This window comes from Chrysochloris asiatica, unplaced genomic scaffold, assembly GCF_000296735.1.
Source record: "Chrysochloris asiatica unplaced genomic scaffold, ChrAsi1.0 scaffold00036, whole genome shotgun sequence".
NCBI lineage: Eukaryota > Metazoa > Chordata > Mammalia > Afrosoricida > Chrysochloridae > Chrysochloris > Chrysochloris asiatica.
Genome location: NW_006408554.1, coordinates 7,766,542 through 7,794,129, shown reverse-complemented (window position 1 = coordinate 7,794,129; position 27,588 = coordinate 7,766,542). Strand labels below are relative to the sequence as shown.

At 37.5% G+C, this 27,588-nt stretch overlaps 1 protein-coding gene across 1 annotated transcript in view; it reads right to left on the bottom strand.

Annotated features, from left to right (window-relative positions):
* Positions 1 to 27,588, bottom strand: part of SLCO5A1 (solute carrier organic anion transporter family, member 5A1) — a 215,815-nt gene that overhangs the window by 87,920 nt on the left and 100,307 nt on the right. The window contains exons 3-4 of the mRNA XM_006860073.1: positions 23,634 to 23,854; positions 9,965 to 10,129 (exon numbers count right to left, since the gene is read on the bottom strand). Of these exons, the coding sequence (XP_006860135.1) occupies positions 9,965 to 10,129; positions 23,634 to 23,854 (386 nt within the window). The remainder of the gene's footprint in view (positions 1 to 9,964; positions 10,130 to 23,633; positions 23,855 to 27,588) is intronic.

Here is a 27,588-nt window from a genome sequence, read left to right as displayed (position 1 = left end):
ACATCTTTGCTCTTCAATACTTTAAAAAGGTTTTGTGCAGCAGATTTGCCTAATGCAATGCATCGTTTGATTTCTTGACCTGTCCAGATGAAGACAGACTAGGAAGAAGGAGTGATGAACTACTTCTGAATATTTAGTCACTGAAAACCTTATGAATAGCAGAGAAACTGCTCTAAGTTAGACCAGTACAAAGTGTGTTTTACAACAGAAAACCTAACAAGACTTAGTAATAATGATTTAAATGTAACACAATGTCATAGGAGAAAATTAATTGTTACAGGGTACTACTTGGGATACACTGTGGGATAAAGCACTGGACTGCAAGATCAGTTTGTACCACAAGGTTAGTGGTTCAAACTCACCAGCCGCTCCTTGGAAACCCTATACAGGGTTGCTATGAGTAGGAACTGACTTAGAAGCACTCAACAGCAACAACCATATACAATTGAGACCTGGTGTGGCACTGTAGGATTAGTACTGGACTGTTAACCACAAGGTTGGAAGTTCAAACCCACCAGCCACTGTTTGGAAATCCTATACAATATTGCTATGAATAGGAACTGACTTGACAATACTTAACAACAACTAAAACCATACACCATTTATTTTGAAATATCATTATCTCACTTAGCTTTTAGTAGCCGGATCACTCACATTTTACATTGAGAAATTGAGACTTCGAGTAGTTAGTGGCTTGGCTGAAAGAATACATCTGTAGTTAAGTGACAGACCTGTTTTCAAAGAGAGGTCTCTGCTCTGCATTAGGCTGCCCACAGCAATAAAAAACTAAATAATGTTGATGCTGGTCATGGCCAGGAACATTACTAAAAATATCACAGTGATAAATTGGTTATCAGCTGGTCCCCTTGCAAAACAATTATATACTCTATGGGGAATACGACTTAAAAATGTTAATTTGATACATATGGTCTTGGGAAATTATTTCATCTATGAACAGTAGGAGATAAAAAAAAAAATCATAGACCTCATTCCAGTCAATGAGTCAACAGCTCTACTGTTTCCTAAAGTAGATAATTGAGTCTTACTGATTAAAAAAAAAATACAAAAACCCCTAATATACCCAGTCATACAGTGAGTTAGTAGGATGAAGGCAAAGATACTGGCCATCTCATATCACACTGTAGTGCTGGAAACAACTCTGAAGATCATTTGTGCAGGCATGGAGCTACCCTGAGCTATCCTGTATACTTGCACGGCACTGATCCTGGGCAAGGCACACAATATATCGATTAATAGGGTTGCTCTGTAACCAAGGGTACAAGGAGTTTCAGGTAGCTTGTATCACCTTGTCGGTATTGTTTTTGATAAAACTGAGCATGAGATTTGCTTTCATAAGACCTCTGGTGAGCTGGTTTACCTAGTAGAAACCTGTGACCAGCAAAACATAAAAAAATAGAAAAAACTTTCAAAATAGAAAAAAATATATTTAAAATAATAAAACTGACGCTGAGACTCCATTTTGGTCTCCCTCATTCCTGAGTATTCCAACACACATATCAGAGATGCCTGATCCAAGAGGCAAATTAGATCCTACCTCTCCCAACCCCTGCTATAAGACAGCCAGTGGCTGCAGTGATTGTCTTCACTGTAATGCTGGGACACACAGTCTCCTGGACCTGCAGTAAATGTAGATGTACAATCACTGTCATTCTGCATCTTGTGAGTCTTCTCTAGCAATTAATTTCTATCAGTGCATGGGCTAATAACAGCCACATGGTAGGCACTGAAATGGTTCTTTAATTCCTTGATTCATAAAAAATAAATTGTGAGTATCCTGACTTATTGGTCACTGTAACCTACAAAAGTTCTAATTCACATTTAAGAAAAACAAATATAATTCAGTGTGACAAATAACTCTCCACCTAAAAGACAAAGAGCTTTTTTTTGCCATTTAAAAAGTCCTAGTAGCCTAGTGTGGCACTGCAGGATAATGCACTGGACAGCAAGGTTAGTTTGAACCACAAAGCCAGTGATTCAAATCCAACAGCCGCTCCTCATGCAGAATGAATAAGTATGGTGAAAGGATGCAACTCTAGCACACACCTTTATTGATTTTAAACAATTCAATACCCCTGATTCTGTTTGAATGATTGCCTCTTGGTTTACGCAGTTTCCCCAAGAGCGCACTTAAGCATTGGTCATTCTTTGCCATGTTATCCATAGTTTGTTTTGTTCTATGCAGTCTAATGCCTTTGCATAATCAAAAAAGCACAAATAGACATCTTTCTGGTATTTTATGCTTTCAGCTAAGTTCCACCTGATGTCAGCAATGATATCCCTCATTTTACATTCTCTTCTGAATCCAGCTTGAATTTCTAGCAGCTCCCTGTCAGTGTATGGTTGCAACCGTTTTTAAATTATTGTCAGCAAAAATTAACTTGTATATTATATTGTTAGACACATTCTGTTGGTCACTTTCTTTGGAATGGATAGAAATATGGGTCTTTTCCAAGCAGCTGGTAAGGAAGCTGTCTTTCAAATTTCTTGACATAGATGATAAATCAGTTTGTTGAAAGATTTCAATACGTATTCCATCAATTCTTGGATCCTTGATTTTTGCCAATGCCTTCAGTGCAACTTGTACTTCTTCCTTCTGTATCATAGGTTCTTGATCATATGGATCTTCTTGAAATGGTTGCGCATCAATCAATTCTCTTTGGTACAGTGATTGTATGTATCACTTCCACCTTCTTTTGATTCTTCCTGTATCAGTATTTTGCCCATTGAATCCATCAATATGGATTGCAACTTGAAGCATGAATTTTTCTTCAGTTCTTTCAGCTTGAGAAATGCTGAGCATGTTCTTCCTTTTTGACTTTCCAACTCCAGGTTAATACTTGGTTTTGTCTTCTCGAGCTGACCTTTGAAATTTTCTATTCAGCTCTTTTACCTCTCATTTCATTCATTTGTTTTGGTACCTCTATGAAACCAAAAGCAAGTTTCAGAGTCTCTTCTGACATCCATTTTGTTTTAGTTCTTCTTTCTTATCTTAAAGACCTTTTGCTTTCTTCCTGTATGATGTTCTTGATGTCATCCCATAATTCTTCTGATCTTCAGTCATCAGTGTCTAAAGTATCAAATATGTTCTTGAGATGGTCTCTAAGTTCAGATGGGATATGTTCAAGGTCATAGTTTGGCTCTTGTGGATTTGTTTTAATTTTCTTCAACTTCAGCCTAAACTTGTATATGTGCAATTGATGGTCTGATCCTCAGTCTGCCCCTTGCCTTGTTTTGGCTGATAATATTGAGTTTTTCTAACGTCTCGTCCCAAAGATAATTCTAATTACTGCTTTGATTCTCTTGTCCATTAGGGAAACCACACCCACTTTGTCTTTGTTGCTTAAGTGACACCATTTTGCCCTTACATTAGTACCAAGACAGATCTGGCATTTCAACTTGATTTACTATAGGCCATTGCTTAATCCATGCTTCAGTGAACCAACAGAATCAATTATTAGATCCTTTTCTAACCTCTGGAGCTGAAACACTAATGAAGAATCTGTGCTTAGTGGGCCCATCCCAATAAACTCAGACTGATCCAACTTTATGTTCCAAGCACCATTATTACACACACTTAATAGCTATATCCACACGTATTGCCCAGGTTTCTGTTTGTATACATAGAAAACTCAAAGTGTTCTTTTGGTGTGTAGCATTCCTCCCTATGAATCACAGTTTGTGTTTCATTTCTTGGGACTTAAATTTAGTTATCAGTAAACTGATATCTTAAATTTAGTTAAATTTAGTTATCAGTAAATGTGGTGTGGATAGGTCCTGGGAACATTCAATAATGTCTTGTAAGTCATCTGCATCAAGAAGTGTGTAATGTGAACAAAGAGATATACCACCTTTGAACAGATTTGGGAAAGCCAGAGCTCTGAGGAAGGGGTAAGCTATATTGGTAAGGTGACACTGCATTACCTACTCTGTAAGAATAGTGTGAGCCACTCAGCGCTGCAGCCTTTCAATCCACTCCCAGCACCAGAAAGCAGTAACTCCATCCTCCTGTTTGCTGCACACCTCTTCATTTCCATCCAAGGGAATGAATTGCTCTTTTTGCCAGAATAAACCTTATCCATTCCTGCTACCTTGCCTTTGCTCAAGCTCATCCTCCACAAGAAATAAACACCTTTTCTCTAAACTCCTAATCCACAAATTCTATTTTTCCTTAAAAGCCTGGTTAAACCCATTTCCTCCATAAAACTCACCTCAAACACTACTCCACCAGCTGAAATAAGCTCCACAAGTCAAATCATTTGTTAATCCATTTAAAAGCTTTTCTACCTTTATTTCTTAAGTTTTCTCTTCTCTTCCATCTGTAAGCAGCTTGAGGTCCTGGTTTGAGTCTTTCAATAGACTCAAACACAGACTCAAACACCCCTTCCACACACAGAACTGCCCACACAATACCTTGCACAGAACTGGTGATCAATGAGCATCTGAGCAAAGGAACAGAGGCCTGTCTCTTGCTGAGTGCATGGTACTTCGTCTCTACTAGTGTAAAGGAGAAATTCATAAAGCCTTTTTTGACTAAAACTACATGATCAAACTTACTCAGTTTTTGCTGAATTAAACTGTTATTTCTATCCAACTGCCTGCCTGGGACTAAATGCTTGTTCTCCTGACTAGCTCCTGTTATCTGAGTATGTTAATTGCTAGAAGCCATAAATAAGGGGATGTTTTCTCTTTAGTCAAGCCAGGATGTGGAAGGAAGGCACTGCCAAGAAAGAGGGTTTTTAACACAGATACACTGATGTAAAGTGGTCTTAAATATTCCTTTCATGATAAGGATATAGAAATAACGTCTCAGGAAAAAAACATATAAACCTTGAACTGTGGACTCTTTATATAAGTTTCCTAGACAACCAAGAGGTTTCACTTGAGTAAGCAATTTCTAAAGAAGATGTTGGTGTGAATTCTTATTACCAATTCCATCCTCAAAGAATGTCTTCCATCAGCTTTGACATTTTTATGACCTGTTCTGAAAAGTCTACATTGTAAGGATTCTTACATTATGATTGTAAATTCTGTAGCCCCACTGAAAACCTTCCCCCATTGCTCACCCACCAGACTTATGGCCACAATAAAAAATTATCCAAGCAAATGACTATATAATAATGTCTTTGTATTACAAACTCTCTCTCTCTATATATATATATATATATATATATATATATATATATAAAATGTCTGATAAAATCTTAGTTCAAGTCATCAGTTCTCACATGTGTAAACTGGTTAGTATCTTCCTACATCTGGATATAAATTTTTTTTTTCAGAATAAATTCTCTTAAGTTCAGTTATTACAGACTCTACAACACAAAGTATTTTCTACAATACCACCTAATGTGACAATAGCCTATTGCTTTTGTGCTCATTCCAAAGAGAGGTGACCCAAAAGAATGCAGAAATCATTGGACAGTCTTTTTGATATCACATGTGAGTAAAGTTTTGCTAAAGGTAATACAGAAATGGCTGCAAGCATACATTGACAGAGAACTTCCAGAGGGTCAAGCTGGATTCAGAAGAGGATGTAAAATGAGGGATATATCATTGCTGATGTCTGATGGATCTTGACTGAAAGCAGAGAATACCAGAAAGATGTTTACCTGTGCTTATTGACTATGCAAAGGCTTTCGGCTGTGTGACTCACGACAAGCTATGAACAACATTGCAAAGTATGAGTATTCCTGAACACTTAATTGTGCTCATGTGGAATCTGTACCAGACCAAGAGGCAGTTGTTCGAACAGAACATGGGAACACTGAATGGTTTAAAATTAAGAAAGTTGTGCAACAGGGTTGTATTCTTTCACCATACTTATTCAACATGTATGCAGATCAAATAATCTGAGAAGCCGGGTTATATGAAGAAAAATGTGGCATCAGAATTGGAGGAAGACTCACTAACCACCTGCAATATGCAGATGATACAACCTTGCTTGCTGAAAGTGAAGAGGACTTAAAATATTTACTGATGAAGATCAAAGAGCACAGCCTTCAGTATAGACTGCATCTCAATGTAAAGAAAACAAAAAATCCTAACCAGTGAACCAATAAACAACATCCTTATCAATGAGAAAAGATGCAAGTTGTCAAGGACTTCATTATTCTTGGATCAACTATCAATACACATGGAAGCAGCAGTCAAGCAATCTAACAACGTATTGCATTAGGCAAATCTGCTGCATAAGACCTTTTTAAAGTATTGAAGAGCCAAGATGTCAGCATGAGGACTAAAGTGCACCTGACCTAAGCCATGATATTTTCAATAACCTCATATGCATGCGAAAGCTGGACAGTGAATAAAGAAGACTGTAGAAGAATTGATGCTTTTGAGTTATGGTGTGGGAGGAGAATATTGAAAGTTCCATGGACTGCCAAAAGAACCAACAGATCTGTGTTGGAAAAAGTGCAGCCAGAATACTCCTTGGAGGTCAGGATGGCCAAACTTCGTCTCTTATACTTCAGACTTATTGTCAGAAGGGACCAATCTCTAGAGAAGGATATCATGTTTGGTAAGGAGGAGGGTCAGAGAAAAAGAGGAAGACCCCCAGCAAGATGGATTGGCAAAGTGGCAACATCAACGGGCTCAAACGTGACACCAATTGTGAGGTTAGCCCAGGACCAGGCAGTGTTTCATTCTGTTGTACATAGGGTCGCTATGAGTCGGTATCACCTCGATGGCACCTAACAACAACAACATAGAGGGTTAAGGTCTTTATCTAAAAATTTTTTCTAATTTCTTTAAAAGAATTTTAACTTGAAAACTTTGTAAAAAGGAAAAGCTATTTCAAAACTATTTTTCAGATATGTGTCTTAATTTTCCATTTCATTCTATATGCCTAGAAAGGGACACCAGAAAACAAAAGCTCTAAAATAAGCTCTTAGGAGAATAAAGGAGTCCAGGAATAGTGCAAATGGTTAATGTGCTCTCCTGCTAACCATAAGATTGGAGATTCAAATCTACGCAAAGGTTTCTCACAAGTGATCTAGTTCCAAAATGTCAGCCAATTGAAAACCTTATGGATGACACGCATGGGGTCACTGGAAACTAGGTTTCTTGTTTTTATTTTTTGAGAGAATAAAAACTCTGCTCAGCAAGTAACAAGCATTAAATTGATAAAAATACAAAGAGCCAGAGGGTGTTTTAAAAGGAATAACCATCCTTCTTTAATCTTCTTACTGTAATAATCAATCTTAATCAATCTGAATATCTCTTTACTATTATTATTTATTATCTAAGGATCAGCACTAAGGAACTCTTGTAGCACAGTGATTACGAATTTGGCTGTGAACCTCAAGGTCAACAGTTCGAAACTACCAGCTGTTCTGCTGGAGAAAGACAAGGCTTTCTGCTCCGGTAAAGATTTACAGCCTCAGAAACCCTGTACAGGGTCACTATGAGTCGGAACTGACTCCATGGCACATAACAACAACAACAAGGATCAGCACTAGACTGCTAACCACAGGTTGTTGGTTCAAATCTACCAACCACTCCTTGGAAACCCTATACAGGGTGGGTCACTATGAGTTAGAAATGAGTCCACGGCACTTAACAACAACTTTGTTGTTGTTTTTAAGTGCCATTAAGTTGGTTCCAACCCACAGTGACCCTGTATAGGGTTTCTGAAGAGTGGATGGCAAGCTTGTACCACCGACCTTGCAGTTCAAACTGACTTTGCAGTCCAGTGCATTAACCCACAACACCATACCAGGACTCCAACAACAACTATAAAGGAAATGAAAAGAATATGAGCTGAGAATAGAAGTCTTTTAGCAGAACACGGTGGACAAACACTGCCTATATTTTATTGACAATAATAATAATAATAAATATTGCTGTTGACCAAACCAGAATGGAATTGGCATTTTTAGAATAGTGCTCCTTTATTTCTAATGTAGGAACATGAGATGAATCAATTCTGTGAATTAAGCATGCACACACACACACACACACACCGTCAAGTGACTACTGCTGTGACCACACTACTGTGGGCGTCTGAAATCAAACATTCCAAGTCTAGCTACAGCCTTTACTTGGTTTTTCCAAAGGAGTTATTTATCTAGCCTCAGTTTCTATTAGCAGTTAAGAGATGGCTTTGGGCAATACTCATTCTATATGCCTTCAATTCCTCCCTATGTAAGCATTCTTTTGGGACTCACAGTAGCCAAAAGGGCTCAATGGTGGGAAATGGGATGATCTGTTCTGACTGGAACAAGGGCACACAGAGTGGTCTTGCTAGCAGAGTTTTCTGTTCACAAGAGAGACATTCAAAAATTCATGTTAAGTTTTGTAGTTTAACAAGTTTGGAGAAGAGTATATTCTGAATCTTCTCCTGGGAATTTCACAATGCACATTGTCATACTAAAAGTCATGAAAAGCCATGAATAACTTTATAATACCATAAAAGCACAAATTCCAAGTTCATTTGACTATAAACTTATATTTCCAGTAACATCATTTAAATGTTGAAACATAATTTGGGAATAGTTTGAGACTATTCTGTATTTAATAGCTGTATTGCATCAAATTCAGCCACAAGACAACCCATTTTCCCAAATCCAAGAATTGCTGCTCAACAAGATGCTTTGTTGTTGTTGGTAAGTGTCACCGAGTCATTTCAGACTCAAGGCCACCCTGTATAGGGTTTCCAAGGAGAGACTAGTGAATTTGAACTGTTGACCTTGTGGTTAAGCACCACTCTGGTGCTTATTCTTCAGCAATAAACCAGGACTCTCAACAAGGTGCTTTTGTTGTTGTTGTTGGTAGATGCCATCGAGTTGGTACTGACCCATAGCGACCATATATATGCATAGCAGAACGAAACACTGCCCAATCCTGGGTGTTAGTGCTAGCGTAAGTTAAATTAGACACTAAACTGTAAAATAATATGGAATTTTTACCTTAATATACGGAAAGCCTATTTTTGAAATCAATACAGAGAAAAGCATTTTTCAGATTGCACTTATTAATAGGCCACACATATTCTTTTATAAAAATATTTGTTCTCATGGACCCACAACCCAACTGTGTGTCTTTTGATATGCAAAATGAAATAGAGAACCAAGCAATTATCCTAAAATTTCACATTAGCTTCTCTTTTCACCAATGATATAATTGTGCATGTTAGTTGTCAAATGATTCAAGCTTTATATGTTTGAATATGGAATTCTAGAAGGCTTAGTCATCTGAAAAGGTGCAAATCTCCTCTTAAATATTTAAAAACACTTATTAATATATAAGGCCTTTAAGAAGAAACCATGTTTGAAGCCACTAAGGAATTATATTCAATATTATATGACATTGTACACTGAAAATTCCACAAATATCTAAGAATTAATGTTTCTGCATTTGTGTGGGCCCAATTTTCTAAAAGAAAATTTGTATATTATGAGTACTTTGGTAACATGTACCAAACATTTTTAAACATCTGTTTTAATACACACATATACACATAAACACCTTTTAGAACAAAAGTAATGAATTCCCTTTCTAAATTGAAGTATTTCCCCTGATTCCACTACATTTTTCACAGTTATCATGGGGAAATCCTTGGGACACGGCCTGATCTTTATTTCAAATTAACTTTTTCAAATGTAACATTTCAAACCATTTTAATATTAACCCATGAAAAGAGTTATTCAGATTTTCATTTGAATGTCATTTCCTATTTGCTTTATTTATTTAAACAAAGAACCATAAAGAAACAAATATGCAAAAGTTTCTACTTTCAAAAACACAGTTGGTAAAAAAATCTCACAGGATAATATAGTGTGAAAACATTTAAGGATTCCTCCTCCTAATTTACTGCTACAAATGTACTATTAATGAATTTATGTAACACATAGAGGTTAGATTTAACTTTGTCTTCACTCATTCCATTTCAGCTTAGTGGTCAAAAAGGATCATGTTTCCAAGTAGCTCTACGGCAGTGCCTTACCAGTGTAGATGCTGGCATTGGAAGCAGGGATACCAAACTGGGACTCGATGAACTTGGGAATGAAGGTAATGAAAGCGGTTACAATGGCACTCTCAGCTGTGTATGACAAACTCACAAAAAGGAATGTCATGTTGCTTAAGATCCTGACAGCTGCTCTTGGTAGGTCTACAAAATGACAAAAATGACAAATGAATGTTATAAACAATGGATGGAAAAGAAAAGAAAGTTGATTGTTTTTTTGAAATGAACTGGAAATAGCCATTCAGCAATATTTGCCACAAATGAATAAAAACAGAACAAAATCTGAGGACTGATTAGAAACAATTCCCTTTATTAAACAGACTTTGGTTTTTCATTTTCAACTAAGATAAAGAAACTGAGGTGTCTAAAATTATACCTGTGCAAAAATGTTTTTAGAAGCAGAACTCTACATTTGACTCCTATTTCAAAAACTGTGTCAAGTAAATTATCGTATTTTCTCATTGATTAAAACAATGCTATTGTGTGGTAAGGTAGGATAAACACTAGACTGGTTGCCTCAAGATGAATAGTTCAAATCCATCAACCACTCTCTGAACTCTATACAGGATAGATATGAATCAGAACCGAGTAAATAACACAGAATGACATTCTCTGTTAAATCCTCATATTTCACTGTTGTTGTTGTATTTCACTATATAGGTAAAATCACTGTAGTACAATCTTCCATTACTGTTCTCACCTCACCCAACTATCACTTTCCTGGGAAAAATGTACTTCTGAGTTCATATGTCACCAGCCCAACGCTGAGGCTACCCATAGCAGAGGAAGTGCTTCATACATCATGTGGGCTACCTGGTTTTCTAGGCTCATTGTTGTTTTTGGTGTAGTTGTTAAGTGTTAGCTCCAATTCATAGCAATCCATGCACAACAAAACAGCCATCAAAACCAAGAAATTCACACTGATCCAGTGGTCCTATGTAAACCACTGGGCCTATTCCAAATTTGCCAGTTATCACAATACTGTCTTTTATGGGTCCAAGAGCTAGTCTAGGATCACATGATACATTTAGTTGTCATGGCTTTTTGTTTCCCTAGGCAGTTTCTCCTTAATTACTAACCTAAAAGTTTACAGTTTATACTCACACAGTGGTACCCTAGAAGAAAGTCCTAGCAATCTGCTTCCGTTAAGATTACAACCAAGAAAACCCTATGGAGCAGTCTACATGGTTGCACGGGGATACATGTATCAATGAATCAGATTTTAGACAATGGCAACAGGGTGTGTTTTTTTTGTTGCTGTCAAGTTGGTACACATAATTTGATGTGATATTTCTGAAACTTTCATGCAAATGCAAAGCAATTTCAAAAACACAAAGTGGAAAAAAGTAAATTAGGAACCAAACCAAAAGACACCTTTGCCATGGAATTGACTCCAAGTTATGAAGACCCCATGCTGGTGTTTTTCATCATGTTTCAATATGCAATATTCTGATTCTATCTGACAGTGTTCCACTGCGATTCATAAGGTTTTCAGTGACTAAGTATTCAGAAATAGTCTGTCTCTCCTTCTTCCTAGTCTACCTTAGTCTGGAAGCTCATCTGAAACCTGCTGGTATTTAAAATACTGGTGACATAGCTTCCAGAATCATCAACTTTTCAGTTAGTAGTCAAGTGCTAAGCCATTTGTGCCACCCAGGAATTCATGTTAAATCCATAATTTGCAACCAAATACCTAAATTTTTATACAGAGGAATATATTTAGGTAAGTTTCTTAATAGGTAAGCTATTTATAGTGGCGTCGTTGTAAAATCAAAGATGCAGTAAAAAGTATGATGAGAGATGATGAAAGAATGATAGTGATTATATTTTTTTATAATTTAGTGCTAAGACCTATTATAAATTTAATTAAAAGGTCAAGTTAATACTAAAATCAGCAAATGCCTTGTTGCTGTAGCTAAGTGCTGTCAAGTCAGTTTGGACTCATAGTAACTCTGTACTGGTTTTTTACAGAGCAGCTGGTGGGTTTGAACTGCCGATCTTGTGGTTCGCAATCCAGTGCTGATCCTACAGTGCCACACCAGGAGTCTGCAAATGACTTGGACAGTCATAAAATAGGAATACAATTAAATGCAAAGTACTAAAATTCAAGACACTATAAGGAGCTCTGGTAGCGTAGTGGTTACGAATCGGGCTGCGGGCCGCAAGGTCAGCAGTTCGAAACTACCAGCTGTTCCACGGGAGAAAGAGGAGGCTTTCTACTCCCGTAAAGATTTATAGTCTCAGAAACCCTGTACAGGGTCACTATGAGTCGGAACTGACTCCACGGCACATAACAACAACAAGAACAACATAATATGAAATAGATTCTACTTAGAAGTTACTTTTAAAAGAGGCATTAATGTCATTGACAGATCACTTGCTCTTTTCCAGATGCCCAACCATGGCCTCATTCAACTACATCATATCATATGATCATTCTCTAAAGTGTTCCCTTTGCTGTTCTTCATACCACTGCCCCTATCCACCTTCCAGAGACCGTTCCTGCCCCCTCAGGGAGGAAGTCTTGGGTTCTACCCAGGTGCTTTGAAAGACACCCTGCATTGTTTTACACATCACCTATTTTACATCTTATCAATAAAAATCCCAAGCATTTATAGAGCAATGATCCTGTACTCTGATTTTTTTTTTTTCCCCCCCACTGCATCACCAGGGAATCATACAAGAAATAATGCCTATTTTAAGGAACTAGTCTAAAAGCAAATTTGGGGAATTGATTCAGAGCAATTCAAAGACATGGACATTTCTCTCTCATACTTACCAGCTCTCATTTACTCCAGGAGGTTTCTGATACTTTTATGACCAAGATTAGCCTCATCCCTTCTTTCTATTTCATTTTTTTTTTTTTTAAACAGGTGAGGATTTAACTGAATGCCTTGTACTGCTCTAAGTTGTTGTTGGGCTTTTGTGCTTGGTGTGAATAGGGCTTTCCTATGCTTTATTAAAAACTGGCAGTGTTTGACTTTCATCATTTAAGTGACTTTTATCTACTTGCTGAATGGACACTTCCCTCAAATTCCAATTTTATATTAAAATTAGCAGTACCTAACAATTTTATAAAAGGACCAGATTGGTTCTTAAAAACCATTCTAATTATTGAAATATGAGGGACTTCAAAAAGTTTGTGGAAAATTAATTGAAAAATTAAGATAGTGTTATGGTCTATAACCATGAAAAGATGTATGTGGGGTCTTTGAGGCTTTTTGATGCACCTGTATAGATTAGATGGCTGATAATATCCATCTTAGGAGGTCGTCTTTCCTTCCTTTTCTTTTCCTTTCTCTTTCACAAATACCTTTACTAAGCAACTTCTACCAAACTACGAACTCAGGATTTGTTGCTGTTGTTAAGTACCGTGGAGTAGGTTCCAACTCATAGTGACCCTGCACAGGGTTTCCGAGGCTGTAAATCTTTACGGGAGCATAATGCCTCATCTTTCTCCCATGGAACTGCTGGTAGTTTCGAACTGCTGACCTTGCAGTTGGCAGCCCGACTCCTAACCACTATGCTACCAGAGCTCCTTATGAACTCAGGATACATACATGAAAAATTATAAAGGACGGCAGAAAGGAAAATAGGCACAATGTAAAATATTAAGAATTAAAATGGAGGCATCATATTCTAAGGAAGGGCAAGAAAGAGGTGCAGAGAGTTCCTATATCACCGGAAAGTCGAGAAAACTTTCACAGTGCGGAGTAAGAGAGTAAGGTAAATAAGCAAAATAGATAGTATTTTCAGTAGTGAGAGGACTGAGTAGAGAAGGAAAGAGGGAAAGAAAGACAGGAAGCTTTGGAAAGAAGGTTGAGATTTTTAAGTCGAGTGGCAAAGGAAGACTTCACTAAAACAGGGACGGTGTGAGTCATGAGCAGAAAGAATTGAGGGAATGGATGCCTGGGGAAGCCAAGAGCATGTCTGCAACATCTGAAGACCAGGGATTAGACCAATATGTTCGGCACCAAATAAACAAGTTGGCTGTAAGGAGATGGGCTAGAGGAGACAAAGGGGTTAGATCATGTGACCCTGAGACTTTCCCATGAATGAGATGAAAGGCCAGGGAAGCTGTGAGAAGAATGTGGCATCTCACAGGTTCCTTTCAGTTGAAAGCAGAACAAGGCTAGACGCAAAGGGACCACAGAAAGGAAGGGTTTTGTCCTTTCCTTCTCTGCAAGTGGAAACTATCTTCTCACTTGGGCTATGTCCCTAGACTACAAAGTAGAGCCCCAATTCACCTCCAGTCTTTCTCCTCTCTAATTTACCTAACTACATGCTGACAAAGGCCTGCTCAAAACTCCCCACCACTGTCTACTAAGAAAACATTCAGTGAAAGGCTAGAACTCGAGTCCTCATGAGAGAGTCCTACTTTTCCTTCCCAGATTTATCTTCCAGGCCTCTGACACCTACATCCAAGTCACCAACCCCAAAGCACTGGTTTGTTATTTTTCAATACGTCTATACAATCCTCCCTTCCTGCCTTTGCTCACCCTGCTCCCTCTACACACAATACTCTCTTCCATGCTCCTTCTACCTACTGAAATTCTCACCATTGTTCTAGGTTCATCTTGAACATCTCATCTACTCTATGAAATCTTTCCTGATACTTCAACTAGATGTTCTTTCATATCCCTCGGAACATCTGCACCATTGATTGGATCTGTTACTCCTTTAGAAAAAGGACATTAATATATTTTCATTTGTAGTGTCCTGTTTCCCTTAGTGGACTACAGGCTGACAAGAGACCACAGTTCACCCCTGTTCATATCTGCTAAATATGGAATACTGCATTTCTATAGAGTAAATACTCATTGAATTAAATAAAATTCTGTAACTTTTAGTGGATTCTTTAAGCCAGTTCACCACCTCAAAATATTTAGTCCAGGTTTGGAGCTGTAGGATAAGCACTGGACAGCAAAGTTGGTTTGAATTACAAGATTGGCGGCTCAGACCCACCAGTTATTCCTTGGAAACCCTATACAGGGTTGCAATGAGTCAGAACCAACTTGACAGCACTTAACAACAACATAAATGCACTGCACTCTACCACAGACATCAAAAGTCCAGCAGAGAAAAATCTGTTCTACTTTATGCTAATTAATAATATCAAGCATTTTAGCTTTAAAGATTAAAAATAAACATACACAACCCAAAATAAAATTATTCTTATGGTTAACTTGACACTAGAAATTTTCTTTTGGGAAGTATTTAGAAAGATATTCAATTAAGTTTGGACTTTAAAATGTTGGTCTTCAAACTCTAGGAAGGTTGAGCCATTTAAATATTTTACATGTTTATTTCTATTTGTAAGATTTTATGTAATTGTACTTTATGGGAAGGAGCAGACACACTGAGCAGCCCACTTTGCCCTGTGTGGTGCTTTAAAACAGCCTCGTTTCTGCATAATTTATAATAAGAGTCTGAAAACACTGAATCAATTTTCCTAATGTTTGTCATTAAAACGTAGAGGGGGAGAATGGAATATATAATGTTTACCCTTCAGCAAAAGTTTCCAAAAGAGTACCATTGGGTACAGTCCAAAATATTTTCTTTTCCAGGATGTAGAAACTACTATGTTAGCTATCTCCCCTTCTTCTCTCTGAAAGAGCTAATATTGGCATGCAATTTCAAATATGATATAAAGACAAAAAGAAGGAGAGATGGAAACAGGAAACACTGGGAGGAAGTGGGATAAGTGAAGTGATGTTACATTGCAGTCATCAATGAGATGAAATGAAGTGTATGATGCGTTGGATGTAAACCGATGATCTGCTCTGTAAACCTTCACTCACTTCACAATAAAAACTTTAAAAAGGAAGAAAATATCGTGGCTTAGGTCAGTCGTACCTTAGTACACAACGTGATATCTTTGCTTTTTAACACCTTAAGGAGACTTTTGCCCATACAAAACTCCCAATGCACCCTGTTGTTTGATTTCTTACTTGCTGTTTCCATAGGTACCGATTGTGAATCCAGTACAAGGAGATCCTTGAAAACGTTAATTTTCTATTTATCCTAAAGTTGCTTATTGATCTAGTTGTGAGGATTTATCTTCTGTATATTGAGCTGTAATCTGGAATCCACATAAGAAACTATACACCTGCCCTTCACTTATTGACCCGCTCACTAACTGACATTTTGCACTAATGACAATAGTAAAATTTCTGCTATCTTGTGTATTAAGGATGTCTCTTGGGCAGTAATGAATGTTGAGGTGTCGGGCCATGATTCCTTCCCAATGCTTTGACAATTATATAATGATGTTAATTTTACTGTTGTGTAATAATGTAATTTGCAAGTTATGCAAAAGATATAATTTGCCACTTATATAACGATGTTTGTTGTTATTGTTAGGTGCCATCAAGTCAGTACCGACTCATAGTGACCCTACACACAACAGAATGAAACACTGCCTGGTCCTGAGCCAACCTCATAATTGTTGCTACACCTAAGCCCATCACTACTACCACTGTGCCAATCCATCTCATTGGGGATCTTCCTCTTTTTCTCTGATCCTCCACTTTATCAAACATGATATCCTTCTCTAGTGACTGGTCCCTCCTGATAATAAGTCTGAAGTATGAGAGACAAAGTCTGACCATCCTGGCCTCCAAGGAGCACTCTGGCTCCTTTCTTTCAAGCACACTTCTTTCAGCACAGATTGATTTGTTCTTTTGGCAATCCACAGTACTTTCAGTATTCTCCTCCAACACCATAACTCAAATGCATCAATTCTTTTTTGGTCTTCTTTATTCACTGCCCAACTTTCATACGCATATGAGGCTACTGAAAATACCATAGCTTGGGTCAGGTGCACCTTAGTCCTCCAACTGATATCTTTGCTCTTGAACACTTTAAATAAGTCTTGTGCAACAGATTTGCCTAATGCAATATATTGTTCTATCTTTCAACTGCTACTTCCATAATAGTTGATGGTTGATCCAAGAAAAATGAAGTCGATGACAGTATCAATCTTTTCGTCATTTGTCTTGATGTTATTTATTAATCCACTTTGGAAGATTTTTGTTTTCTTTACATTGATATGCAACCCATATTTAAGGCTGTGGTCTTTGATCTTCATCAGTAAGATTTTTTTCTTTTTCTTTTATTTACCTCTGTCCCATTTAGCCCATGCAAATCTGACTCAGTGTTCCCCTATCTACCTTGTTCTTCCATCCCTCTTCCTCTTCTTGTGAATTACCCTCCTCCAACACCCAAACTGTGATGTGTCTATCTGCTACCATCCCCTCCTTCCACCCGTCCCCACCCTTCCCCACCCCAGTAACCAACAAAGACTTTTTTTTTCCCCCATTCCTTTTAGTATGTGTATCTTTTATTTAAGCTTTTAAAACAATGGTAAGAAAGTATTTTAAATCCTCTTTCAGCAAGTAAGCTTATAAAATCTGCATAGCACAGGTAGTTAATGAGTCTTCCTCCAATCCTGATGCCACATTCTTCTTCATATGATCCAGCTTCTTGGATTATTTGTTCAGCATACAGATTGAATAAGTATGGTGAAAGAATGCAATCCTGGCACACACCTTTCCTAATTTTAATTCTCTTGTTCTGTTCGAACAACTGCCTCTTGGTCTATGTTCCTCATGAGCACAATTAAGTGTTCGAGAATACTCATACTTCATAATGTTGTCCATAGCTTTTCATGATCCACAAATCTAAAGCCTTTGTGTAGTCAATAAAGCACAGATAAACATCTTTCTGGTATTCTCTCTTTCAGCTAAGATCCATCTGACATCAGCAACGCTATTCTTCATTCCATGTCCTCTTCTGAATCTGGCTTCAACCTCTGGAAGTTCTCTGTTAATGTACGGTTGCAGCTGTTTTTATTTACATTTAGTAAACTTCACTAGCATGGGATGTTAATGATATTGTCCAACAATTTCTGCTTCCATTGGGTCACTTCTCTTTGGAATGGGCACAAACATGGATCTCTTCCAGTCCATTGGTCAGATGTAATGATGTAGTCTTCCTCTTTTTTTGTGAACTGATGTGGTAATCCTCCCTTTTTGAATAATGCCAATTTTCATATGATAAACTGACCTCTCATACTTTGGACAAAATGTCAGGAGGGACCAGCTGCTGGAGAAAGATATCATGTTTGGTAAGGTAGAGGGTCAGAGAAAAAGAGGAAGACCCCCAGCGAGATGGATTGGCAAAATGGCAACATCAGTGGGCACAAGCATGGCAACAACTGCAAGGTTGGCCCAGGACCAGGCAGTGTTTTGTTCTGTTGTGCATAGGATTGCTGTGAGTCAATACCAACTTGATGGTACCTAACAACAATAACAACAACCTGGTCTTTTGGACTTAACCATGTTGATAAGTGAGAAGAGGGTGTAGTTTTTGATCATCAGCAAATGCTCCAAGTCCACATTACTTTCAGATTACTGTGTCATCTGCACATCACAGGTTGTTAATATATTCCTCCAATCCTGATGTCATCTTCTCCTTCATTTCATCCAGCTTCTCAGAATATTTGCTCAGTATACAGACTGAATAAATATGGTGAAAGAATATAACCCTGATGCACACCTTTCCTGCTTTTAAATTCTCCAGTATCCCTTTGTTTTGTTCAAATAACTGCTTCTTGATCTATGTATAAGTCATGCATGAGCACAATTAAGTGTTTTGGAATATCTATTCATTTCAATGTTATCCATAGTTTGTCATGATCCATACAGTCAAATACCTTTGCATAGTCAACAGAACACAGGCAAACATCTTTCTGTTATTCTCTGCTTTCAGCCCAGACACATATGACATCATCAATGACAGTCCTCATTCCAATGTGATTCTACATTCTGTCAGATGGACAGAATGGACATCTGTCTTTGGAACGGACACACAAATGGATCTTTTCTATTTGACTGGCCAGGTAACTGTCTTCTGAATTTCATGGCACAGATGCAATAGCACTTTTAGCATTGTGCCAGTTGGTTGAAACATCTCAATTGATATTTCATCAATCCCTGGAGCCTTGTTTTCAACAGTGCCTTCAGTGTAACTTGGAATTCTTCCCTCAATACCATCATTTCTTGATCATATGCTACCTGCCTGAAATGGTTAAACGTTAACCAATTTTCTCGGTACTGTGACTGAGTACATTCTCTACATCTTCTTTAATGCTTCCTGTGTCATTTACAAATTTGCCCATAGAATTCTTCAACACTGCAAGTTAAGGCTAGAATTTTTTTTCAGTTCTTTCAGTATGAAAAATGCTAAGTGTATTCTCCTCTTGGTTTTCTAACTCCAGATCTTTGCATGTTTCATTATAATACTTTACTTTGTGTTCCCAAGCTTCCCTTGGAAATCTTCTACTCAACTTTTTAAAAAAACAACTTCATTTTGTCCATTCACTTTAGCTTCTTTAGAGAAATTCCAGAGCAAGTCTGAGTCTCTTCTAAGATCCAGTATGGTCTTCTCTTTCTTTCCTGACTTTTTAATGACTTTTTGCTTTCTTCATGATGATGTACTTAATGTTATCCCACAATTATCTGGTCTTCAGTTACTAGTGTTCAGTGCATCAAACCTAGTCTTGAGAAAGTCTTTAAATTCAGGTGGGATATATATTCATGAGATGACTCCTGTGGACTTGTTTTCATTTTCTTCAGCTTCAACTTGAACTTGCATTGGAGCAATTGACAATCTGTTCAGCAGTCAGCCTGAGGCCTTCTTCTGACTGATGATATTGAGCCTCTCCAGCATCTCTTTGCACAGATGTGGTTGTTGGTGGTTATGTACTGAGGGTTGGTTCTGACTCATAGCCACCCCGTATAGGGTTTCTGAGGCTGTAAATCTTTTCTGGAGGAGAAAGCTTCATCTTTCTCCAACAGAAAGACTGGTAGTTTTGAACTACCAGAGTAGTGGATTTGATTCCTGTGTATTCTACCTGGTGGTGTCTGGGTATAATCACCTTTGTTATTGTTGAAAAACACAGGTATTTCCAATGAGTAAGCCAAAACGAAACCTCCTGTAATCAAGTCGATTACAACTCATAACAACGCTGTATCGGGCTTCCAAGACTGTAAACCTTTAAGACTGCAGACAAACTCATCTTTCTCCTGTGAAGCGGCTGTTGGGTTTGAATTTCTGTCCTTGGAGTTAGCAGCTCAATGCCTAAGCCACAGATACAATTAGAGAATCCAGTGTAAATTGAGTCAGTTCTGGGTCCTGATCAGGACTGCTGGGCTAAGATTAGTCACCATAATTAAGGCTTAGGGTATAAAGGCTGAGAGCCTATCAGAAATACTGAAAATAAAATCAGACTAGAAACAGACTGTATAAATCAACTACCCATCACTATTGAAAAGACTCTTTTTTCTTCTTTTATAATTTCTTGAACCATCACAGTGAACACAGAAGAGAACCCCTTAGTAGTAAGGTATCTAATAAAATAGTATATCTATCGATCTACCTTTATATATATATATAAAATTTTGATAAGTATTTGTAAAGTCTGTGACACCATTTATCAGTTTTGAATGTGCATGTCTAAATACGGGGTCCTCCCCAAGCTGACCTTGAGATAAGGATTCAAGTTCACATAGTTCATTTGGGAAAAGCAGGAAGAGTGTGTGGGAAGTATGAACCTGATGCATGGGGAAAGAGAGCAACCTCCAAAGGACCTGAGAGGAAAGGGGCCTCTGCTGGTTAGCAGTCACTGCTTATGACTGCTGGGGTAGAAAGGAGGCCAAACTGGTTACTATGGAGTCAACTCTGATTTGTTGTGACCCATGTGCATCTGTGGGTTAATGCACCAGACTGCAAAGCTGTTTGAACCGTAAGGTTGGTGGTTCAAGCTCACCAGCTGCTCCTTGGAAACTCTATCCAGGGTCGCTATGGGTCAGAACCGACTTGATGGCACTTAACAACAACAACATGTGCATCAGGGTAAAATTGCTCCAGAGAATTTTCAAAGATTGAGCTTTCAGAAACAGCTTGTCAGGCTTTCTTCTGAGGTGCCTCTAGATGGACTTGAACCACTAACTTTTCAATTAGCAAATTAGCAGCCAAGCACATAAACCATTTGATCTATCCAGGCACTCTAGAGAGGAGGCCAAAAAGAAACAAATAATCCATTGCTGTCCAGTTTCCAACTCAGGGCAATTCCATATTTTACATACAGAGTAGAACTGCACCGAAGGGTTTTCTTGGTTATAATACTTATAGAAGCACATCACCAGGTTTTCTTCAGTGGTGTCACTTTGGGTTAGTGCTTAAGTGCAGACCATTTGCTCCACCCAGGGACCTAAGGACAGGACACCAAGGGTGATTATCCCTTGGCACTTGAAGCCTGCCTCCAGCAGGAACCAAATAGTTTACCAAGGCTTTGGAGAAAGTGGTCATGCAAAAGATGAAATGGTAGCAGTTTGGAGGCCTCCAACATGGAAGCAGAAAGGCCCTAGAATATGGGTGAGGCATTGAAAGCATGGACAGACAATACAGACTCCTTCAAAAACAAACCAAAAAGAAAAGTTTTTTCCTATCAGCACTTGTCTGTGCAGTTGGTATTTGATGTCAAACTTCTTCCCCTTTTCTCTCCTCCACAATGGATTATATAGCTACATTAATGTCATCTTCTCCAGACTATAAAATATACAATTTTATTTTATCTATGTCTTTCTTTAGAGTCTTGGTGTGGTGCTATAGGATAAGCACTTGACCTCAAGGTTGGTTTGAATTGCAAGTTTGGCAGTTCAAATTCACCAGCCACTCCTCAGAAACCCTACACAGGATTGCTATGAGTTGCAACCAACTCCACGGCACTTAACAACACAACAATGTCTTTCTTTATCTCTCCTCTTGTGTGGACTTTATATTCTGAAAAAAATTAAGACTTTATGTCTATTCCTGGGCTTTAAAATCATTCACATGAACCTTGTTCTCAATTGAATTGTAAAAACAATCTCTCCTTTGATAGTCATGTTGTTGTTGTTAAGTGCCGTCGAGTCGGTTCCGACCCATAGCGACCCTGTACAGGGTTTCCGAGGGTGTAAATCCTTACGGGAGTAGAAAGCCTCATCTTTCTCCCGCGGAGCGGCTGGTAGTTTCGAACCGCTGACCTTAAGGTTCGCAGCCCGATTCGTAACCACTACGCTACCAGAGCTTCTTTTTGATAGTCATAATGGTCCATAATACCACCCATGAATGATGATGGGCCACTAAGTTCTACAAAGAAAGTAGATCAGAGATTACCAGGGCTGAAGGGAGTCAACCCTGGGAGTTACTGCTTAAGAAGTACCAAGTTTTTGTTTGGAATGATGAAAAAATTTTGGCTATAAATAGTGTTAAAGACTGTATAATATGGTGAATGTAATTATTGCCACTGAATTGTATACTTAAAAATGGCTTAAATGGCAAATAATATGCAATATACATGCATACATACATAAATAAATAATTTTTACAATAATAGATTTTTTTAAGGAAAAAAACAATGAATGGGCTGGCCTCTATTGTAGGAGCTCAGGTCACAATGTTACACAGAAGTCTGAGTAATTAGAGGATTAGAAGTCATCTTGGTAGTTCCCAAAGTACAGATGATCAAAAATAATTGGGGCCATGCAGAAGCCAAACCTAAAACTAAGTATGAAGAAGCATTTTCAATGAAATGGCATGCACTTGCTTTGAATGAATAAAATTTTCAAGACTGGTCTAATCTGATCATTATTGTTTTTAGGCTGCAGGGACTGGTTTACAATATACTAGTAACCTAGTTCTAGGCCTTACTATTTTAATTTAAAACAACCCTGACTGATATAAGCACTTAAAATATATTATACTTCATAATTTACATAAAATATCAATTCAGGGAATTTAAGAAATATAGCTAAAACTGATGGAAGTGAAGCACTGTAGATTTCTTGGATAAAAGGGACTTATTTATTACCACTCAGATGTTAGACTGGACTCTGTACAAAGAGTGCTTGATTAAGAATCATTTAAATTCTTTAGGTTTGATATTTCCTGGTCTAGTTTAAATAAAATGATTACATTTAAGAGAAATAGAAATGAAAAAAGTGGACAATCACTAGAGGTTTACTTTGATTTTAGGACACCCATATTTGGCTACCTTTCTCTCTTGGCCACTCACAAACATTCTATAGAGGCACTGTTGAACAAGCCTTCCTTGTTAGCAGAAGGTTTTACACTTATGTAAGCATCAGATAGAACTATCGAATCCACTCACAGAAACTACCCATTATACAAAACTATAAATATTTTAAAAATCAGACATCTCTCATTCCAAAAACTGATATGCATAAACATCTTTATCTTTATGAGTTAAATCAGTGCTTCTCAAACTATTTGTGATTAAGGAGGATTTGTTGTTGTTGTTGTTTCAGTTCTATCAGGTACTGAGACTTACGTAAAATGCATTAAAGACAGCATCTTAGAAAATGACTTTTATAAAGAACATAGTAAATATATGCCAACTTTATTGTTACTATTATTAGATTCAACAGACATGAAATTACTTTGCCAAATACCTGCAAACGTTTCTCATCCCTTACTCTCCATTTTGGTACTTATATTGCCATTGACCACAGTTAGAACCATGTTTTGAGTAGCACTGATCTCAAGAACTAGGCACCATATTTATTTAAAAGATATACGTTACCTCTGACATTCTTTCCAAATCCTATAGAGGACACTTTTTTGTCCAACTGTTCGCTATTGTTTGACTTCTCTTTCAGAACATCATCATCATCACTAGCCACATCAACGGAATATTTTTTCTTTTTCTTTTTCCTTTGCCGAGGTGGAAGCTTTTTTGGAAAAGCAAACATTGGGAATATCACAAGAAACATTGCAATGGCACAAAGAAGGAATCCGCTCCACCTGAAAAATTGGAAAATGTGAATACCATTTATGACTTTTACATTATGAGTGAAAACAAATGAGCAAAGTAGACTTTTGTGGTGATAAAATTCTCCAGAAAAAATGCTTTGATCTTTACCTGCAAAGGACTTGATAAACTAAGAAGATGAAGATATTCTTTCTGTGGTACAAATGAGAAACCTACTCATAATTATGCTAATATTGGAACATATATGATTATCAGTAACCTGATTAGAATTTAATTCAATTCAATACATATATTTGAGCACCTGAATGTCTTAGTTCAGTCCTTATACCTCTATACGCTATGGGTTAAATTGTGTCCCTCCAAAATATATGTTAAAATTCTCACTCCTATGTGTATGGCTGTAATATAATCTAATGTAATCTCTTTCCATAATGCTATGAGTGAGGCTAGGCTAATGTTATTGTTGTTAAGTACCATCGAGTCAGTTCCAACTCACAGAACTTCCAAGGCTGCAAATGTTTGTGGAAGCAGAAACCTCATGTTTTTTCCCACAGAGCGTCTGGTGGATAAGAACCACTGACCTTGTGGTTAGCAGTCCAATGTTTATCCTACAGTACCACCACACTCCCCAGACCAATGTAAGGTTTGTATTAAATCTAATCACTTCTGATTTATGAAAGGAGCAGGTTAGACACAGAGATGCGCACATGCTGGGAAGGCAGATGATAGATGAGGAGCTCCAAGAAACACTTGGGGCTACCAACAGAGAAAGAATCAGCACAGCCATAGCTTGATGTGAACTTTTAGCCTCCAGAACCATGAAAAAATAAGTTTCAATTCTTTAAAGTCACCCACTTCTGGTTAACTGTGTTATAGCAATATTAGAACCACTAGATAATACATTTTATAATAAATCACTCCATCATAATATGAATATAAAATTAATATAGCATGCTTCATGGATCAATACAGACACATTTATCATAGAAGAAAACTTTAATGTCCTCTGTGACATGTAGTTTAAATTGTTGGTGTTCAAGTATCTTGCACCAAACATTTTTAAAAAAATGTACTGACTCTCTCTTAAAATAAAAATGTTTAACCAACTATTTGTTGTTGTTGCTAAGTGCTGTCAAGCCAATTCTGAGCCACAGAGACCCCATATAGGGTTTCCAAGGAGTAGCTGGTGAACTTGAACCAACCTTGAGGCTCAACCCAACTTTGCTGTCCAGGGCATTAACCCACAGTGCCATGCCAGGACTCCAACTATGAAGGTTATCAAATTCAATATTTTGTACAATTAAGTGTAATGTCATGTGGACTCGATTACAAATGCTATAAAACTTCAGAGAGGGTAAATCAATGTATATCAGAAAGCCACACTCACCCCGGCAGAAGTGGAATGTGAATTGTGTATAATTATGATTTCTGTCTTTAAACAAATCTGAAATGGTCTTGCTGCAGAAAGCTAGGAAGTGGCGATAGAGAGTAGACATCAAATACAGAGAGCAGAGCCTTGTGCCCAGGCTTCCTGCCTGAATTCTTCCCACGGGGTAAATCCTCAATCCCCTTTCAACCCTTTCTTGGCAAATAAGAGGATAACCACATTCTAACTAAGATTCTTCTCTAAACCCTGTCCTTAAAGCTTCAAAGTTCAGAAGTGTTCGGACTTTGTCCTCTGTATCGATGTTTCCATCAGATATAGCCAGAATATAATCTGTTTTCTAATTATCAATGTTGAATTCATCCTAAAGAATAGAGATCAATTGCAAAGTGATAGAGATCATTAAAAATTATAAGTGTTTCCATTAAAGTGATGTTATCGGCTAGTTTAGTTGAGAGAATGATTCCTGGAGTTGGTCATTAATACTCCAGTATGCTATTTTCAAAGATATTTAAAGTTCTATGAAATAAAGATGCTAAGGTAATCAGGAAGATGCTTTCTTTTAAGAAGAGGGCAGATCTCAATTATTCAGAATAAAATTACTAACCTATAAATAAACTTGCTAAATGAAAGAGTTGACTTGGTTTAAAAAGTAAGGGAGAGTAAAAAACATCTGTACTCAAGGATAACAGTTACTATTCCATCTGTGCCCTTTAATACTTGGCATGCTTATGACGCCCTGTTTATCTACTGCTCTTTAAATGTATCTCTGAAAACTCACATTCCATCTTCTGAAATGCCATGATTCCCCTAGACGTCTAGGAATTGCAGTGTAGTGGACAGTTCATGCGTTTCGGCCTCAGACATAGGAAACTCTATGGAGGCAGTTCTACCCTGTCCTATAGAGTAACTAGAACTCAAAATCAATTCACTAGCAACAGGTCGATGGGTAGGTTTGTTTGCTTGTAGTTTTATGTTTATCTGTACCCAAGCTACACCCAAAAACTATCAAAATTACATGGAAATATTAAGTATATTTCCATAATAGCTCAAAGTGAGAATAAATAGCAAAAGAGGGGGAGGAATTATAGCAAGCAAGCAAAGGTACTATAAAAGCCTATTATTTGGTGTTATTTTGAAGCAGAGAAAACAGATCTGCATTCTTCAACAGTCTCCAGCAACATCACAAAATATAATGATGGTGTATGGGGGGAGGAGGATGAGAAAAGTCAAATGAGTTAACAAAGTGTATATTATAAGCAGGGGGAAAAGATACATCAACAGCAAAAACTGAAAAGCAAGCTACTTAGATCCTTTTTGTGAAGTATTACTCTCAGACCATTCAATAAGAAGGATCAGTTAGTTAAGTATATTGACTAAGAGCTTGCCCCTAAAGTCAGTTTCCTATTCTGGATCCTATGGACTGAAGCTTTGGGCAAGTTATCCAACTCTCAAAACATCAATTTGTACCTCTGCAAAATGCATATAACACTAATAAGTACATATGTTTGCTATCAGGTTTAAATGGGATATTTGTGAAGTTCTTGGCAAATACCTCATAATTATTACCATCATTCATCTATTCCTTCCTTCACTTTTTTAACATATATTTACTGAAAACCAGTCATTATTGCTGAGTATTGTACAAAATACCATTGTATCAAATAACTACGTCTTTGTTCACAGGAGAAAGCTACTATAAACAGATTTACTCAGTTTTTAAGTGGACTCCTATATTTCTTTCTATATCATCAACCTTTATCATTTATAGAAAAATATTGGGCCATTAAGATGAATAAAATTACTTGAACACTGATTAAAACTCAAAGGACTAGATAATGGATAATTCAAACCATGTAACAGGAACTATAGCATAGTAGTTACGAGACAGGCTGGTAACCTCAAGGTCAGCAGTTCAAAACTACCAACCGTTCCATAGGAGAAAGATGAGGTTTTCTGCTCCCGTAAAGATTTACAGCCTCTGGAACCCTATGCAGGCACACCACCAGCACCACATATATAAAGTCTTTCATTCTGTACAACAACCCTATGTAATCTGTACTGTAATTACCTCATTTAATGAATTAAATGAACAAATATTGATTTATTCACTTCAAATACCTACTTTAGACAGCATAAGAGATGATTACACACATGGACCTCACCAGATGGAATACACAGAAATCAAATTGACTACATCTGTGGAAACAGACCGTGGAAAAGCTCCATATCATCAGCCAAACCAAGGCCAGGGGCAGATTATGGAATAGACCATCAATTGATCATTTGCAAATTCAAACTGAAGCTGAAGAAAATGAAAGCAAGTCCACAAGAGCCAAAATATGACCTTGAATATATCCCACCTGAATTTAGAGATCATCT